Raw genomic sequence first — 20210 nt, 5'->3', positions numbered from 1 at the left:
CAAATCATGACAAACCTCCTCCCTTGCATATGTGTATGTGTGTGTGGGTGTGTGTGTGTACATACAATATAAACAAGGAGAAAAAAGATAGAAAACTATATACCAGATTATTAAAGAAGTGAAACAACAGAGTAGGATGGGGTGAGTTGTTCAGTGGAGAGAGAAAAAGTGAAATGGATGCACACAAAACAAATGAACAAACAAATAACGACAACAAAAAGACCCACTATTTTGAAAAAGGAAAGTGTACATAATCACAATTGCACTTATCTGAAATTAACTGTATGTTCATATATGCATAAAAAGGCACATAAAAGAATGGTGCTGTAATGGTGGTTGAAATATTCATGGATATTTTATTCTATTCTTCATGTTTTACAAAGCTGATTCCTTACTAATTTTCCTATATCTTTTGTGGTTCAAATACTTTTATAACTGCCATGTATTATTTATATATTATACTTTTTGAAAATTTCATTGTGATAAAAGGAAAAAAACCATTTGCTTATTTTTATTTCAGGTGGCAATTCTCATTCTCAGTGTATAATTCTAGTAGCAATTAAATTAATTATTCTCAGAAATTAGACATAGAAAGCACATAAATTGTCATCTCTAAACCACATATCTTAGTTTTGGCAGGTTCAACAAGGATATGGTGTGTGGGTAGGTGTCAATGTGGTTGGCACCAGTGGAGAAGCTGAGAGGAAGGAAACCCATGAAATCCACTTTAGTGGTGTAAGAGAGGCACAACTCACCACAACTCATCTTAGGTTTTCAGCTGGAACTCTAACTAAAAGGCAGCTTAACAAGAGAAAAACAGTTTACTAAATGCATATAGTCTGCATTATGAGGGAGGAATCTAAATGAAAAGTAACTCAAAAAGGTGGCTTAGAAATCCAGTTTGTATAGCATTTTCAACAAAGAACAATAAATTTGTAGAGAAATGACAAGAAAAGGATAGCAGTTTTAGGCTTCCAAGGGTGGCAAACCGTGAGAAGGTAAATATATAAGAAGAAACTAATGGAGTAAGATTAGTTTATGGTTTCTACTGGGGCCTCCTCAGGGCTAAAAGTCTATCTGTGGTTTAAAAAAAAAAAAAAGAATTTATATCTTGTCCTTGGGCAAAAAGGATGTTTTTGTTTTGTTTTGTTTGTTTGTTTGCATTTGCTTCTTCATAATTGTCTTCAGCTCAAAATAATTTTTATCTCAAAGAGACATACTTTAGGGTGACATATTCTGGTTTCCTTCAGTGGATTTAGGTTCTGGGAAAGATATCAGAAGGCAAACAATCTGCTCAGGGTCACAAAAGCTGAAGCAGAAAATACAGAGCCTGTTAGCTGCTTGCATAGGGCTTGAAGCAAAAAAAAATGGACTTCATGGGTGTTGTGTTACCAGAACTGGGTCCTGGAAGACAGGCTGCACTTGGATTAAAGAAAAGCAGGATCAGAGTCTTTCCAAAATCAGACAAGAATATGACTAAAGACATGAAGGACTTGCTTGAATTATGCCCAAACACAGACGTTTAGACATTGTTGTCACTCACTGTAAGATATTTTGTATTTATAAAATGAATTCTAAGCATGATTCAGTTTTCTTTTGCAGGGTTTATTAATCATCTGATGAACTTGGTATTAGAAAGGAGGAAGTTCCTTGCTGTCTCCACAGAGTGGATCTTCTTAAGGCTGACTTGTGTTGGAAAATTCCAAGAGCTTTGTTATTCATAATGAAACACGAGACATGAAACTTGAGTTCATTCATTTCCTTGGTGCTAAGGAGGGCCTCCCCTCTTCATCTGTATTTGTACGAGATATGTTAGGCAACCTGTCTGCAGAAAAGAGAAGCCCACTTCCAATTTTGCAAAGCAATGTCCAAGTGGCTTCATTCTGCTCCTGTGTGTTGGGTGTGTTTCCTTCTTTTGACTTTCCCTTCTGTGGATTGCCCTTGTAAGGGAGGAAGAAAATTTCCTCTTCTCTTCTAGATTTTTCTGACTCATCTAAGGATTAAACTGACATGAGACACAGTAACAGGATAAAAATCAAACAAAGTTAATAACATGTATACATGGGAGAGACCCAGGAAAACTGAGTAACCTGCCAAAATGGCCAAAATCCTCACCTTAAATACGGTCTTCAGCTAAAGACAAAAGAGAATGTTGAGGGTAGTAGTTTGGGACTTCAAAGGGGAATGAAGGCAATTCACATGGAGATGGAAAAGTAAATATTTGGGAAACAAATGTTTGCTGAGCCATGCAGAGACAGTGGAACACAGAGTGGACTCTGACCCCTAGGTCCTGCAGAGTGTCCACCACCACATCTAGACCATATTCTTTGCAGATAAATCTGGTGATATCTCTATTCCAGAAAGAGACTCATCTAAATTCCTGTAGGTGGTTAAGGGAGAGGTAACAACAACAACATAAAATTTCCAGAATCTTCTATTTCTTGAAAATAATGTTTAATATCTCTCTTTGAGATTTTTCAGCGACCGTCTGAAAAATTACAAAGTTAGCCAAAGGTCAAAAGGACTTCATTTAAAATTTGATTTGGGGGGCTTCCCTGGTGGCGCAGTGGTTAAGAATCTGCCTGCCAATGCAGGGGACATGGGTTTGAACCCTGGTCCGAGAAGATCCCACATGCCGCAGAGCAGCTAAGCTTGTGTGTCACAACTACTGAGCCTGTGCTCTAGAGTCTGTGAGCTACAACTACTGAGCCTGTGAGCCACAGCTACTGAAGCCCGTGCACACTAGAGTCCGTGCTTCGCAACAAGAGAAGCCACCACAATGAGAAGGGCACACACCGCAACGAAGAGTAGCCCCCGCTCACCACAACTAGAGAAAGCCCGCACGCAGTAACGAAGACCCAGTGCAGCCAAAGATAAGTAAATAAAATAAATAAATTTATTTAAAAAAATTTTGATTTGGGGAAGTTTATCAAAGGTCTCAAAATGTTTTAAAACATCTGGTCAAATACAATCATAGGTCACTGTGAAACAATACTTAGTTTTTCACCTAACCAAAGTGATAATAAAAGATTTAAAAGGCAAATACATAAAGTTACAATAGATTACTTAAAAGGTAAAGAAAACTTTTATAATCTTTTATCAAAAGTAGATCAATATTTCACGAAAACTTTGTTCTCTTAACAAGAGAGAAAATCAAATTCTAGTTTTGTGTCAGCTTACATTTGATATTAAAATTCATTCACTCAATTAAATTCATTCTAAGTGTAGCTAGTCCTAACCACACACAAAACTCTTTTCTCAGGGTTCCTTTTCCACAAACCTTCTATAACATCCTTTTTCTTTTTTTTGACATCCAGATTTTGTCCTATGTTCTCTCTCACTCTCTTTCTCTCTCTCTCTCTCTATTTTTACCTCTATCTCAACTTCTTTAGGACAAAATTACTTTCTTTTCCCTTAACAAAATACATTTCCATTCCTTATAACTTTTTAAAAATTTCCTTGTACATGAAAATGATTTTCTTATTAATTTTTGTAGTTTTAATTACATTAATTAGAATTCTTAACACTTAGAAACCCTAATATCTAGTGAAAACTAAGAGGTAAGCAATTGTGAACTGTTTGTTATACCAGTATTTTTTGATTAGCAAACTTATGAATACATTTCACAATTTTTGGAAGCATACATTTCCTCAGCACATATTTTTTTCAATGTGGTATAAAACATGTTTACTATAAGACCCAGACATCTTCAGATTTTCTCTAATAAGACAAAAATAGGAAAAAGTCTTGTTTAGCAATTAATGTTCAGTATTTTATCTTATCTGGAAGTTATCTAGATAGTCAATGAATTCCCATCATTTACCTTAACTTGGTTAGCAAAACTCTAAAGTTTTAAGTTACCAAAAGATTTGGAAAGCATTTTTAAGTCCTGTTCCATTTATGTCTATCTAAATCATTTGTTCCCAACAATTATGTTTAGATTACTCATGAAAATTTCACGAGATATTAGACAAAGTCAGTCACTATCCCAAGCTATTTTACTTGCTGACAAGTTTTGTAACAGAGATAACATAAACTTATTTAATTCTTGGCAAACCTAAATAAAATAAAAGTTTTATATTTAATGTTGATAACTTTAAAGACATGCCTATTTTAATTAAACCAACAAGTGTTTATTTACTAAAGATTAATCCTAGATCATGTGAGCTTGAAAAACATTTGGGTTTATTTATATTTTTGATAACATTTTTTTAAGATCTTGTTTGTTTTAACCAATTAAATAGTTTTTTAATAAATTAATTTTGTCAGTCCCATTCAGAGGTAGAAAATTACCATATCTATAACATATATGCACACATACAGACACAAACAGAGACTCTTAGCTCTTATTTAAAAACTTTACCCATGAATCAGGTGCAATACAAAAATTACTAGTTTGTGAGCAATAATTGGAATAAATTAAGTTTATTCACTTGGATTGCTAAAGTCTTATTATTTGTGGGGAATACTTTTAGGATTTATATTTGTCTTTGGCAAGCAATCTTAAGGAAGTTGTGATTTAGCATTTGTGTTTTAAAAGCCCCTTTTCCTTTTTTTTTTTTTTTTTTGCTCAGCAGGGTTCGGGGGGTAGTGAGGAGATGTTCAAGTTCTACTGATCAAATTAACCAGGCTCAGACTCAGACGATTGTGGGTTGCGTTTACATTCCTGATTTTGTAGAGCTCTGCAAGCCAAAGACGATTGCTTCTGTTCACACTTGAACATTAGCTTCCAGCTTCCACCTCACACTGTGGGCTCAGGCAACCCTGCTAACGTCCTTTAGCATGTTCAATTAATGATGCCCAAAGGGCAGATTTACATGCCCTGCTTTACAATATCAGGCAGGGGAAAGTTCTCCAGTGAGACACAGTGTCCATCCCCACAATACAATCAAGCAAAAGAGATGTAACCACTTTATATAAAGCCCATTCAAATACACCAACTTTCCTAAAAACAGTCACATCAATTTTAACAACTCTTATAATATCTAACCATAGCCTCTACTAGGACCTTATCAACAAATCTCAGTCTTACAACTCTGAGTAGGGGAATCATTCCCAGCTAGACATAACATCCATTCCCATAAAATACTCAGGCAACGTTGACATAACCTTTTCACATAACATCTGCTCAAACATTTCAGCCTTTATAATCCTATCAACCCTTGCACTTTGACTTTTTCTCAATCTAACAGTAGCTTAAATCAGGGTTCCACCAGTGGATTTTGGTACCACAGCTCATAAGTCTCCCACATCAAGAAGTCCTTAAAACTTCTCTCCATCCCCAAGCCATTTTACCCATTCCTTATGTAAAAAGCCTTCGGTCTCAGTGAGAAGTCAGGCCAAGGGACCTAGGCCCTTTTGTCAATCTTTAACTTTGTTAATTGGCCTAACTGTTGTCTCCAAGCAATCACAGGTCAGGTTTTTTCATTGTAATTTTTGCCTTCCAGCTTCTAAAATTTCTCCAAACTGGGGTAGATCAAGTGAACTTGTTTCGGGCCCTTTAAAGTTGTGGGGACAAATAAGGGGTCACTTTCACCCACCCAACCTTAGGTAGTACTGTATTAAAACCTTTATTTAAACCCCATCAATGCCTGTTGTACTTATCCCGTTTCTTAATAACCATCTAAAGACTTCCACCCTGCTGGGATGAGTGCCATGACTCTTTCCTTTCTGATTCTCCTTTGGGCCACATCTTTCAATATGTGCTTTATTTACCTTATTTCTTAGTAGCCCGTAAAAATTTTCCACTTTGGGGCTTCCCTGGTGGCGCAGTGGTTGGGAGTCCACCTGCCGATGCAGGGGACGCGGGTTCGTGCCCCGGTCCAGGAGGATTCCGTGTGCCACGGGGCAGCTGGGCCCGTGGGCCATGGCCGCTGGGACTGCGCATACGGAGCCTGTGCTCCGCAGCGGGAGAGGCCACAGCAGTGAGAGGCCCCGCGTACCGCAAAAAAAAAAAATTCCACTTTGTTGGGAAGAGTCCCTTGATTTCCCATCAGCTTTGTCCCATTATCTTTTTAATTAACCTAATGTTTTCGTTAGTACCTGTAAGACCCATTAGGGGAAGCTAAGACCAAAAATTCAATTAGGCTTCCTGAATTGGTTTTTCTTTTTTTAAGGGAGTTCTTAAGATTAGCCATTACATTTCTTTGTATCCACCTTTTAATTTGATCTTTCCATAGGTACCAAATAAAACGGTTGTTTATGATGAGAGCTCTCTAAAAATTTATCAATTTTAAAGTTTTTCCAATTCAAAGGATCTGGTTATTGAAGAGCGGGATCTTAATAACATTTCAGACCAATAAGGCTTTTTATGGCTTAACCAAAGACAAAAGAGGTATCCCATAGGATCCAGAAAGTTTAATCCCCAAAATAGCCTAGGAAAGCAAAGACCTTTGCTGCATAGGCAGTAAGAGACAATAGACCAGAGTGGGGGGGTGTACAAAACAGTGTGTTATGATTCAGTCATTACTCTGACCCAACTTCAAGGCCTGGGAAATGCTGGCTGCTCCCCAGGATTTCCCTGAGGCTGGGGCTCTAAGGTGAATGATTTCCTTCTTAAGTAGGAAGGAAAGGGGGTCGTCTGCATTGCATCTGGTATCTACCTCCAAACTCTGCCTTTTTCAAGCTCTGTGATTTAACCTCTAGGATTTTCAGGTATTTCATCTGAAAATTGGAATCATAACTTTTGCCTCCTCATGCTTTTATGATGATTAAATGAAGCGATGTGTAATAAGTACAGCACATTTTACAGGTGCTCATTAATATTTATTCTTTTCCCCTTGGCCTCAAAGGACAACATCATGCACTGTAAGTTTGCAACCAGATGTGACTCTAGGATTCATGAAGAGGAAGATAATATAGAACTGTAAGGTAATCCTTTCAAATATTGAATTTAACTGGAGAATTATAAGAGGAGTATGACAGTTTAGCTATAAATCATGGAAAATGGGATTTATTAGAAAATATGGGAGGGGTTTGTTCTCTAACAGCAAAACAATGCCCAGTGAGGGCAGGGACAGTCAGTGTTGCCCTCCACTGTATTCCTGGTGCCTAAAACTACCTTAAAATTAGTAGGTGCTCAATAAATATATGTGAATGAATCTAGTTGGAGAATAGGGCCTAAAGACATCAGTAGTAAACTTCCTTTATGGGAGCAATCATTACACAAGAGATTGTGCTCCTAAACCTCTCTGAAAACATACAGAACTGTTCTTATCAACAGCAGGAAATAATCTGGTTCTTGGAAGACTTTCAGGAATTCTAGAAAGTATAGGATGTAAGATGCATGCTCAAGATACAAAGGAAGTGAAAGAATGTCCTCACTGACACGTTGCTAAAAATAGAAAATGACACCCCAATTTTAATGGTCTCTGGGTCTTTGCTCATCAAATGTCCCAAATGGGTAATTTGGGTCCCTTTGGACAAGAACATTGCAGTCAGTGGTCATAAATTGAGGGTCTAGGGTCAAGTTGATCTGCTTTAGAATTTAGCTCCATCTCTTTATGACCTTGAGCAATCATTGTCATCTCTTTAAGACTTAATTTCTTCATTTGTAAAATTGGAACAATAATAGCATCTATCTTAAGAGTTGTTATAAGACTGACTTTAACTTATAGGGGAAATTATATAGCTTAATGCCTGACACATCTTAAAGATTCAGTGATTTGGTATCTTCCTTCCTTTACTGCACTCTTATGTAAGACATTTAAAAGAGGCTGGTAATGAGGATGAGAAAGGGAGATCAGCTACATGCCCAGACCAATCTCCTGTGGTAGAAGGAGCTACAATAAGATTATGATCTAGGCCCAGGATGGAAGCTGAGAGTCCCATCAGAGACATGGCTTCCAGGGGACACACTGAGTGAAGTGATAATCAAGGGGTCATTGGCAATTCTTTAGGTGAAAACGAGCATATCTATGAAAGTGCAGAAAGTAGCCTATAACAGAGTTCCTCACAAGGGAGGACTTGCACTGAGTTTCCTTATTAAAAGGCAGATTTTATAACCCAAACCTTCCAAAAGTATCTAAAGCTCTATTATATTGTTTCCTTCTTAACAAACACTAGCACATTCTAAGGTATATCCCTGATTTAATCACCTTCAGCTGGTTGTTGTCATGCTTGAGGTACAGAGGCAAATCAAAACGTGGTCATCAGTAAGGACCAAGAAGGAGAAATGTTCCCCAAATATACAAAGAAATCCCTTAGCTGACCTCTTCACCAATAGTTTGTTCATGCAGGAAGAAAATTTCAGCTAGTTAAACTTCTTTTATGGATGAAGAAATGGGAGTCTGGAAAAGGGAAATGAATTGCTTAATAAAACCTCTGGGAGTTCTCCTCTTTCCTGACTTATTGCTACAATATACATTATTTTGTCCCATATCACTTTGATTTTTCTTCAGATTTCTATCTCTTTATGGGTAGCTTACTACTGCAAACACTATAAAAATGATACTATAATACCCTCAATCTTTTTAGTTAAAGTCAGGTTGTCCCCTTTGTCATTGTAGGGGCCAGAAGTAACCAGACAGTCCTGGGAATGTTGTAGGTGAATCTGGATTCTCAGGGCAGTGGCAGTACTGGTCTTCTCTCTGGAGACTCACCTTCTGTACATCTCTGCCCTGCCTTGGTCTGGGCATTGTCCTGCTGCTAAGGTGCCTTTGTTGCCAAGGCTCCCAGGAATTGACCCAGAGCACCTCTGAAAAGCATAATGTTTAGAGTCACCGTACCCAGTTGTATGGACTTAGACAAGTTAACTTTCCCATGCCTCATTTTCTTTAAATGTAAAATGGGAATAGTATTGAAGTTTTGTAAAGAATAAATGACATAATCCATTAAAGGACCTACTTTCCTATAATGAGAACTCCATAAATGTTCATTCTTTGCCTTCTCCTTTTACCACTGTCTCTGTATGTTGGTCATGCCATGGTTGGTCTAGACCAGCTAACTTTTTCCATATAGGAGAAAAGTTAGCCTGAGTAACTATTTTCAACCAGAAGTGCATCTACACCCAGCAAAAAGCACAAACAGGCTGGAGAAGTGCTCGTGTTGATGGTGGAGATGGCTCTTAGAGTCCTCTCCCACCTTCTTCCAGAATCAACTGGAACTTGATCCTACATGGAACTGCTACATGGCTGTCCATAAGGCAGATTGTCGGAGTAACTAGTTAGAAACCCACTGCCTTCCAAACTAGTTCTCAGCCCACAATTGTGTCAGTGGGTTCCCTAACCCCATGACATTCCTCCCAAGGGGGAAGGTGCAGAACACTGGTGAAAACATGGAATGTATAGGGTTTGGCAGTGAGGTCGATCACACTGGGTGCAGCCCAGAGAAGTAGAGGGAGGAAATAGAGAAGGTAATGGTAGCAGTGATTCCTTTTACTTGTCCCTTTTCTTCCCCCAGCGAATGGTTCTCCCTCAAACAACTATAAAATAAGACAAAAATGCAACAGGAAGCAGATGTCCTATGTGTACATCCCAAGGTAGAGACAACGTGATGATATACACATATGTATTGTTAGTCAATTGTCTAATTTCCTGGGCTTTCCAACAACAAAGTAAGTGCCTAAGGGTAGAGATAATGACTCAGATAACTGGTTTGACTTTGAAACTGGGTTTAACAGGAAGAGTGAGGCTTTGGAAACAGACTTGGCCTCAAACTTCAGCTATGTTACCTACCAATTGTGTGGCTTTGGGCAAGGTATTTAAGCTCATTTTCCTCATCCGTAAGTGATCATTTGAAGGATTAAAACAGATGATGCATGAAACTGCTCAGCAGTATGCCTGGCACATTAACAGCCTGTCCATAAATGTTGGTTCTCTTTCTTTGGTGACACCTAGAGCAGTGTTTCTCAACATTTCTTTCATTATTGCCTCCCCAAAAGGGGCATTTTAGACATTTCCCGTATGAAATTTCAATATCAGAAATATATACCTGTTTATGTACAGTATGCATATCTGTCCTTTATACATAAAAAAATAAGATGCTTTTGTCCACAGTAACCAATTTCCACCCACCTGGGAGTGATATCACCCCCACTGAGAATATATGTCCTATAGTAGTGTGTATTCTACATTGCTGGGTTAGTAAATGGCCCATGTCACCAGTTCTGCCTGTTCTGACATGGCATTTCACCAGAGGGCTGATAAAAAGTACATATTCTGGAAGACATCCATAAAGCCAAGAGATCTGGATTTCAGAAACACTATTTAGATCATAGAACTATTTAGATCATTGAGGTAAGCCTGTTGAACTTTGTGTCAGTGAAAAATAGTGACATTCTCACAAAGGGTTTACCAAATGTGCTTGTGGGTTAGATCAACTCACAGAGAAAACAAATCAATGGCTAGAAAGAAGAGAACAAATCAAAGAGAATATGCATAGTTCTTTTCAAGAGTGAGGCAAGAGAAGTTTTAAATCACTGAATTATTTTTTCCTTTATTTCTCTACTTTCCTTCAAGCTGTTAGCCAACTCTGTTTCTTGCCTCAACATTTGTGACCCTGAGTACATTATTCACATTCTGACTTCTTTCCTAACACTTAAATCACTAAACTGGCTATGCTTTGAGAAGAGAGGGGTTTTTCCTAAACTGAGCCAATGCTGGAAATGATGGGGGGATCTATAGGTTCTTTGTGTCACGAAGAACAGGGCTTCACTTCACAGCAGCACTACAAGGATATGATGCATTATATCTGACACAGCTGCACTAAGATTCATGTAAACTACATATACAGGCTACCTAACATGATCCTTTCTACATAGGGGGTGTACTACGTTGTTGCTGCTGTTATGATGATGATGATGTTGATTATACTTTAAGTATAATTGTCTAAATGTTTTGTCTCACTTTTCCACAAAGTGTATAAATTTTATGTTTTAGCAATCATTGTGGACCCTTTTTGAGACTTCAAAGAACACAAAGCAATAGTATTACTAGACAGTCAATCAATAGGTGTTTGACTTTAAATGAATCATAATAAAAACATGGAGGTGATACCACTGGACCTAGCACAGACATGGCTCACATTTCTGCAGCAGTCAGTCTCTTTTCTATGCATGTACTCAAATCAGGGGTAATCTAAGGCATATTTATGAAATAATTAAATGCCCCCCAAAACCCAAGACTTAGCTAAAGCTGTTAATATGCACGTAAGAAAAACCAGAAGAAGTTTTTCCTTTCCTGTTGTTCATGTCCTGAGTGCTTGGCTTTATGATCAGTGAGCATATTGTCTCTGGTCTATCTGGTCTAAGACTCTTCACATAGAATCAGAAGGGAGCCCAATTGTTTGCATTTCTGTCTTTGTAATTTATTCCTGAGTGTTAAATGTTTTCAGTCTTCAAACATTCTCTATTGACTGAGAGACAGATTCTGTGTTAATGGGACCATTAGGGAGGAGGTTGAGCTGATCGGGAGACAGATAGGTTCCAGAGGCAAACTTTTGCTATCACGCAAAGTTGAAGTGTTGACCTTCATGCTACCAACATGAAGGAGGAAAGGAAATTTGCCTCTGGAATCTCTCTACCCAGCTATGCAGTTGGGATTAGGCCTCAATTTAGATGCCTGAAGATCTCAAATTATAGAAACAGGATCTAAGCCTCCACAATACAGAGAAAAAAACATCAAACATCATGCCGTTATAAACTTTTCCTTTCTAAACAGGGAATCTCTATATTACAGTTCTCTAGGGAGCTAAATTCAGCTTAGAGAGTATTTTTTTTTATTCTAACAAAAGAACTTTATCTAACTTCTTAGATTTAGTTTTTTAAAAAAAGCTTATTTCACTTATAATAAATATAAGGAAATTATTATAGTGAAAGTTCAGATCCTGAACTTCCTAAAAATGTATTTTTAAGTTATTTTCATATTTTAGGTGCTTAGTATTTCTCATATAATGGTTTATTTTATAAGGTAGATGGAAGTTGTGGCTTATTTATTTTGAAGAAATATACTCTGAGTTGTCTGAGTGAGGGATGAGTTTGATGCTAATTGACCCATTGATGGGTTAGATATTAACTGACCCACTGTTGGTTCTAGAATAAGATCATACATGTGTTTGCATTTTTTTGAGATAAATCAAAGGATGATATCAACTGTGAGTCATGCAATGAATTTCGTATTTACAGAGCCTGGCCTAAGAGCTATATAAAGAGAGACATTTAAGGAACTTGTACTGAAAAGGAACAGGATAAATTGGTTTAACCCTTGCCTTAAAAAAACATCAGTGTGTATTTGAGTTATAAATACAGAGCTGCAACAGAAACCTTTCCACATAAAATAATGTAGTAATAAATATATATTTTTTCCAGAGGAACTTGGTAACCTTTTATAGCCTTGAGATGGAAACAACTCCAATGACAAAAATGAAAGTTAATAGGAACTTCATAGAAGATAAAATCCAGGAAATGCAGCAGTTCCTGGGGTTAAAAGTGACAGGGCAACTGGACACATCTACTCTGGACATGATGCACAGACCTCGATGTGGAGTCCCCCACGTTCATAATTTCAGAATAATGCCAGGGAGGCCAGTCTAGAAGAACCGTTTGATCACACACAGGTATAACATCATAGCCAAGTATTTTCTAATTTCTCCCAGGTCTACAGGAATCCTCCCTCAATTGTTAACACTATGCCTGTGTAATAGTGTCTCTAGAGGGAGGATTGTTCACTCAATGGAGTTTTTGGGCTTGTCAGTCCAGAGCAGAGTAGAAAGGCTGTAAATAAAAGGAGAATAAAACTGAATCTATGATAAATAAGAGGCAAGAGAAAATTTTATAGACTACTTAGATGAATAAATGCAGAAGTCTGGGAGCAGGGGCAAAAGGCATAAGCGTCTACAAATGTAAATCCTTCATAATGATGACCTGTAAATCATAAATGAGTAGAAATCAAGTTAGATTCTGTTTAAGGACTAAGGTGTCCAAGGATACATATTTCTGTAGCTAATGAAGCAAGTTTTTCTCATCTGGCCTATTGATTTATGAAATGCTTCATTCTCAAATGATGTTAGCAGAAATGAAGTATTGTAATAAGACAAAATTAACACATGGTTTCCATGTATTTTTGTCTCTGTTGTTCTGCTGGTAAAGAATTAGCAATTACACTCCTGACACGAAGCCTGAGGATGTTGACTATGCCTTCCAGAAAGATTTTCAAGTATGGAGTGATGTGACCTCCCTGAAATTCAGAAAGATAATGCAGGCAAGGCTGACATCATGATACAATTTTCATTTGGAGGTAGAGAACTTGGACTTACCTCATCTGTTTCATTTGGCATGACCTATAGCATATATAGATGTACTAATTTTCTTTTTATTTTTTTCTTTTAATAAGCACATGGAGACTTCAGTTCTTTTGATGGCAGAGGGGGAATCTTAGCCCATGCTTTTGGACCTGGACCTGGTATTGGAGGAGATGCACATTTTGATGAGGCTGAAATCTGGACTAAAAGCTACAAAGGAAGGTTCCCCAAACCCCAAAACAATAGGAAAATCCTAACAAATTCTAAGTTATATCCTGTTTTTGAAAGGCTACATTCTAAGAAGGGATTATAAGATAGGAAAACTTCTTATGATTAAAATTTTTGCCACTAAATAAAAATTTAACACTGTTTCAATTTCACTGTCTATAAATGGAGCATATTGGACTAGATTATTTTAAAAGTCAGTTCTAAGAATCTATGAAGATAAATTAATTTATTAGTATAAATTCAGGAACATTAAGGACCATAATATGGAAAGAAAAAAGCCATTATTTAGGGAATCAGTTTTTGGCAGTACAATCCATAAACTTGAGCAAACACAGATACTAATTCTGTGTATGCCAACAGTCCTAGGATAGAGGTGATCATTTGCATGATTCATTGTATGCTGACAATCTCTTAGATTCATAGTGACACATAAAGATGAAATTATATTATAGAGAATTTAGAGATCCTTATAAAGAAACACAAGTTTATGAGGTCATGTCATCTCTTGTGATTCTGGGGTAAAATTTTCAGAATGCCCAATTGATCATTTAGCGATGATCTTGTTAAAGATCAGTGTAAATACCTGTGTGTATTTACAGAGGAGCTGTAGTTCATCATCCAACCCAGACAGTTGGGGGATGAGGATGACTAGTATTCCCTGTTATTTAGAGAAGTCACTATCCACCAGAAAATTCAAACCATCATATCAGAAGCCTTCTTAATCTTTCTATTAGAAATTCTAGATTATATGACTGACTCATGTGGAAAGTAAATGAAGAGAAAATCATCAAGAATATGCTCTACTTAGCTTTCCCCCCTCTCTTGTTGATATTGCATGCATTGGATGGAGATATTTTTATAGACCAGAAAGGCTATTTGTTTTAGTCTGACACATGGCCTAAGCTTATGAAATCCTTGATTGACAAGTGAAATTTTTCACTATCAAAAGACAAATGATGTAGGATTAGGTCCTTGCTGAGCCTCAAATCTTTAGTAGACATGTTAAATTTGTCAAAATTTTATCCAAGAGTATTTGGGGTTTGTAATCTCTTCATCTGACAGGAGAAACTTATTCTGGTTAGCCTCACAGAATTTTTAAAATTCTAAAGAAACTTAGGAAAGTCATTTAATACAGATCTTTACAGATAGAGAAAAGAGAATGTTAGTGGCTACCTTGTGAAAAAGCTGGGACCAGAACATTTATTTCCTAGCTCTTGTCTTAGCCCAGTGTATACTTTCTACTTGCCATGCTGCCTTATTTTAATTTGTTTGATTCTAAACTTTCAAAAATTTAAATTATCTATGAAAATTCTAACTTAAAATACTTATTCTCAGCCTAATTTTGACACAGTAAATTAAATGAACAAGTCCCACCATCTTTACTGAGCTTCTATTAAGGTGTTAAGTGATGAGGGTGCTTGGATTCAGAGATGAAAAAGACACAGTCCTTCCAGAAGCCCACAATCTAAAAGGAAAGAGAACACAAACAAAAATCCATTATTTTGAGATAAGAACCAATGGTGATCTTTTGTACAAAGTAGTATAGGAATTGGGAATAAGATAAATTCAGGTTTAGGCTAAATTGTAAAAGGTTTTGTTTACTCTTCCCAGTCTTATGCAGAGTGGAGAGAATCAGTGTTTTCTTCTTCTTTCTTGTTATTTGAGAGAAGCGAAAGCATCCCTGAGTTAGTTAATAGACCCGTGTGTTACAGGGAATTCTTGGAAGATTTGTGTTCCTAGACATGACCCCAGAGAGGTGTGAACTCTTTGTTCACCTTAGGTTCTGGAGAGTATTTCAAGATCAGGCTCTGTAGCTAAGTGGTGTGTGCCCCTGGGAAGTTAGCTCTGAGCTTCAATTTTGCTATAAAAAAAAAAAGACCAAAATGAATGCATTAGATTAGAATGCAGATTAAAAAAAATAACAGTCAGGAATTTTCAAATCTTCTGAGAATTAGGAAATTTTAGAGAAAAGACACCTCCCTGTCTCTTACCTACAAAGGTGCATCCTTTGAGACATATATAAAAAAAAAATGAACAGGCATGACTATAACTTGGTAGTGTAAATATGTCTAAATTATAAATATAGTCTCTGATTTCATTTAGAATCATGTATAGGAAAAGGATGAGCCAAGGAATTTTTAGAGCCAAGAAATTTGGATTTGAATCTTGGCTCAAGCACTAATTTGGTCAGTTAATCTTACTGATACTGTGTCCTCATCTGAAAATAGAGAACACGATGGCTTTCTTTGGGTTGTATAAGGCTTAGACATAATGTGGTGTATTTCTCAGTGACTCATAGCACCTGGAACTTAATATGGCCTTAGATTTGGGTTTTGTAAAGGATGGTTACTAAAGACTTTTCTATATCCAGTGAAGCCTGATTAAGAGTAAAAGCAGAACGGGTCATGTGGGTTGAGAATTATTTAGAAGCAATGAACCCAGCTGTGAGTTATTCCAGAAATTTAAAAAACAGAACGTATTTCACTTGTCTGATAGTGCAGTGGTCCTTAACCAGAGGCAATTTTACCCCAAGAGGGCATTTAAAAATGTGTGGAGACATTTTTTTTTTTGGTTGTCAAAACTAGAAGGGTGGTGGTGCTACTTGAATTTAATGGTAAAACCAGAGATTTATAAATATCTGTAATGCACGGGACAGCCCTGACAGCAAATAATTATCTGGCCTATAATGTGCCAAGATTGAAAAAACTTGTGCATGAAGGATAGGAAATAAATAAAGTATTGCCAAATGTTTCCCTTTTCATTGTGTCAGATGTGTCATGATTTTCTAGATGTCAATATATTTTTCTGTTCTTTCCCTCTTTTGATTGGTTTCCTCTTAGGCGCAAACTTGTTCTTAGTTGCTGTTCATGCGCTTGGCCATCCCTTGGGTCTTGGCCATTCCAAAGATCCAAAGGCCATAATGTTCCCCACCTACAGATATACTGACTACAACACATTTCACCTCTCTGCTTTTGACATACATGGCTTTCAGTCTCTCTGTGGTGAGTTGAACTTCTTTACCATTTTGCTGAATAAAGATATGCATTCATTAATAATTTCATACTATCTGCATTTGGATAAAACTTTAATATCTATCTTCTCTTTGAGGGTTTGAGTCCTATAGAAACTTGGAGTAAATGAGTGAACTGTTTAGGTCCTTGGTTTTCTTATGGGTGAAGTTTAAACCCTTTCAGGAAGAGCCTTTCAAGAGATAATAAGTTGGGTTTTGTGATTCATAATCATGAAATGTCAAGCTTAATGTCATGAAATCCATTTTCTGATGCAGTTTCTGCTGGTTATTTCTTTGCTCAGGTACAATGAGAGAAGACAATCCATGGACCCCGGTTATCCCAAATTGATTACCACATACTTCCCAGGAATTGGCCCTAAAATTGATGCAGTCTTCTATTACAACAGTAAGTAGATTAGGAAACCATGAAAATACTAGAAATTCCTTTTTAAAATACTGAACTGATTATAAAGCCTCTAAGATCAGAGAACAGGGAACCAAATTAGAAAAGAAAGGACTCTTCAGTTCTCCATAGGGTCACAGAGAGAAAATCCACTATGTGTCTGGCTCAGAATAAGTGGGCTAGAAGAAAGAGTGAGGTGGAACCAATGGTGTATTTCTGCTAGGGTGGTCTATCAGACAGGGAGCATATGATTATTGCCGCTTCCATGTGTCTTTGAGTCTCTGGAATTTCTGAACGCATCATGCTGCACAGTACATGTGAGTGAGCATATAGCAGCCAAAATTCAGACAAGCAGGAGTGTTTTGTATGTTTTTCTATCTTGAGTTCTTTACCTTCCTTTCAGCCCCTTCCACCCTTCATGGGCTCTCATGGACTGGGGCTGAGAGTAGGATGAAAGAAGCTTGAGTTTGTTTGAGTTTGTATTTGTGAATGTCTTCAAGCAAGGTCAGCATAAGCAAAATTGCTTAGGCCAAGAAATTTTGGGTTTTATTCCCACCCCCGTGTCTTGTTTACTTTCCCCATCAAAGCTTCTATGTACCCTACCTGAGCCCACTCTCCTCTCTTCCACTCTGAGTTCTCCACCTGGAGTGTGACATTTCAAAATTATTTTTATTTTAAGAGTCAGCTTTAAAGACCAAACAACCTTCTCAATAAAGTTAATGAAGATATTTATGGTGAAATGACTAGAAGTAGGAAGAGATCTGGGGGCAGGATACCTAGCCAAGGGACCCAACATTTATAATCTTGAATTGGACTTTATCTAATCTAGATAACCTATAAAAACACAGATCTGTTATCTTTCTTTTTTTTTTTTAAAGAAATGCAAGCAGCGAATTAAACTATTTATTTGTTTTCATTTTTAGGACACTACTATTTCTTCCAAGGATCTAACGTAATTGAATATGATGTCCTATCCCATCGTATCACCAGAAGGCTGAAAAGCAATACCAAGCTAAGTTGTTAGGAGTGATATAATTAATGGTGTTTGTCAATTCACATCTGTTTAACAAGTACTTATTGCACATTTGCTATGTGCCCAGTACCATTACATGGTGATAGGTATCATAAGGTAAGGTAAAATCTATAGGCCATAGATAAATGATTATATAGGTAAGTGATTATATAAAATACATAATAAGAGTCTTCAAATTTGAAAACCCTCATTGTCAATTTTTACTGGCCTCTACTACTAAGTTTGAAAAGAGACACCTTCAAAGACCAAAAGAATATCTTGTTTCCTAACATCCTTGAACTGAGAAATTATAATTATTTCTCTGGCTTAGCTAAGTCAAGAAATGATTAGTTTCTATAACAATTCAATGTTTCAGGTAGGGTATCATTTTAGTTATTTTGGAGTAAAAACAGACTATACTTAGAATTTTTAAAATGATAATTAATGGAAGTAATATATAAGTAAATTATATAATTATGGTGATAATGTAATTTTATTCTGTTGTCGGTGTTGATTTTTCTAATATCTTTTATAATATATATTTTTTTCTCAAATCAAAACTTTGAAAGTAAGTATTTGGTCTTTAGGAATTTTTTTTCTTGAAAAATAGAATGTGTTTTGGAAATAATTCTGGACTTACTCCTAAATAAAATAAGCCTCTACATTGCTGTACCAAAGGGTGAATAAGAGGTAAGGCAACCAGAGAAAGGAAAAGGTTATATTTGTTTTGGCCACTTGTCTAAGGCCACCTGAATCCTTGTTCTCAAGTCCAGACAACATTCTCCAGACAACATACAACCCCAAGGACACCTACAGTGTATGAACACAAGCCTGGAGAGAAGAAGGAATGAAATGGGAACTTCCCATTCCACTAAAATTTTCATCCCAGCTCATGTCAATTTTCTCCATGACCTTGACACACATTCTCCCTCTCTGGATTACACACATATTAAAGCATTCACTAATAACTTATGGGTCTGTGGAATGCTTGTAGCTTTCTATGTATTTTCACACCATTGCTGATAGATATACTCAAGATCCAAGAAATGTTCAAGCCCATTTCAGCTCAAATGATCTTTTCTGACTAGTGCAAAAAACTGAGATCAGGGGAAATATGAGGATCAGAAAGATAGGGATGGAGAGTGTGGGCCTTCATAGGTTAGACCCATTCTCACATATGTGCTCCTTCAGTATAATAATACTAAAGTTGCCTTTACAAGGATTAGGGTCAACTTACCCTTGGAAGAAATGTTATTTCTCCACAGAAAGAGGTGGGATCTATACAGAGTAAGCATTACAGAAATTGAAAGGAGTCCCCTGGAGTCTGTTGATGAATACTAAGCTGCATATACACCACAAAGGGCTATAGACTGAACAATTCCCAGTGATAACACAGGGCTTGGAGCAGTTTGAGTTCCACCCAGCAACAGTGGCAAGATATTGAACACCTAGGGCAATTGGTAAAGTTCCCTTAATAAGAAGACTAAATTAGCCCTAGAGTAAAGGTTACACTAAATCCACCCTAAAAAGCTTAAAATAAAACTCTGAAAAGATCAAGGTTATCTGGAAATTACTTAATACCTGCCAAAATTAAATTAAACAATTTTTAAAGGGAAAATGAAAAATCTAAGCACCTAGCAGCATAATATTCACAACGTCTAACCTGCAATAACATGAACTGGACATGCTAAAAGGTAGCAAAATGTGACCCATAATAAGCACAACAATTAGTCAATAGAAACTGATGCAGAAATGACAAATGATGAAATTAACAGAAAAAGGGCTTTTAAAAAAGGTATAAAAATTTTCAAAGATTTAGTGGAAAACAGGGACATAATACAGAGAGAAATGAAAGATATGAAAAAGAAGCAAACGGAGTTAGAGCTGAAAAATGCAAATTTTCATTTGATTCATATTCAAATCTGACTTGTCATGTTCTTACTTTCTTATTGCTTGCTCATTTTTGTGATTCTATCTTTTATTTATTTATACCTTAAGTTCATTGTTATTATAGTCTGGATTGATAATTAAAATATCGAAACACCTTGTGGGTTTAAATCTGTTATTTGCTATTTCTACTGACTTTCAGTCCTAGAGCTTGTTTCCTTGTGCACTAGGTGAACTTTGATTGTGAGTTCAATTTTTAGAAAGCTTAATTTTCAGTAATCTAGAAGGTCTAAAAAGGGCACAATTTTTTTCTTAAGAATATTGGTATATTGGCTTCTATTAGGAAGTCAGGGGATTTTTCTCATTTGGAACTACTTTGCCTCTTTTCTAGGATTTGTGGCAAGAGCCTTAGATGCAGACTTTCCACCCTACAG

General features: G+C 36.7%; 1 protein-coding gene across 1 annotated transcript in view; it reads left to right on the top strand.

Moving 5' to 3' along the window:
- The window catches only part of LOC309808122 (macrophage metalloelastase-like), a gene marked incomplete at both ends in the record, with an annotated part of 68754 nt that extends 51412 nt beyond the window's left edge, over positions 1 to 17342 (top strand). Inside the window, 7 exon segments of the mRNA XM_082628119.1 lie at positions 12305 to 12526; positions 12530 to 12552; positions 13085 to 13194; positions 13197 to 13232; positions 13329 to 13454; positions 16305 to 16466; positions 17281 to 17342. Coding sequence (XP_082484245.1) covers positions 12305 to 12526; positions 12530 to 12552; positions 13085 to 13194; positions 13197 to 13232; positions 13329 to 13454; positions 16305 to 16466; positions 17281 to 17342 — 741 coding nt within the window.
- Positions 17343 to 20210: the final 2868 nt, after the last annotated feature.

Source organism: Mesoplodon mirus (assembly GCF_964341445.2).
Source record: "Mesoplodon mirus genome assembly, chromosome: 7".
Lineage (NCBI taxonomy): Eukaryota > Metazoa > Chordata > Mammalia > Artiodactyla > Ziphiidae > Mesoplodon > Mesoplodon mirus.
This window is presented reverse-complemented; position numbering and strand designations above follow the sequence as displayed.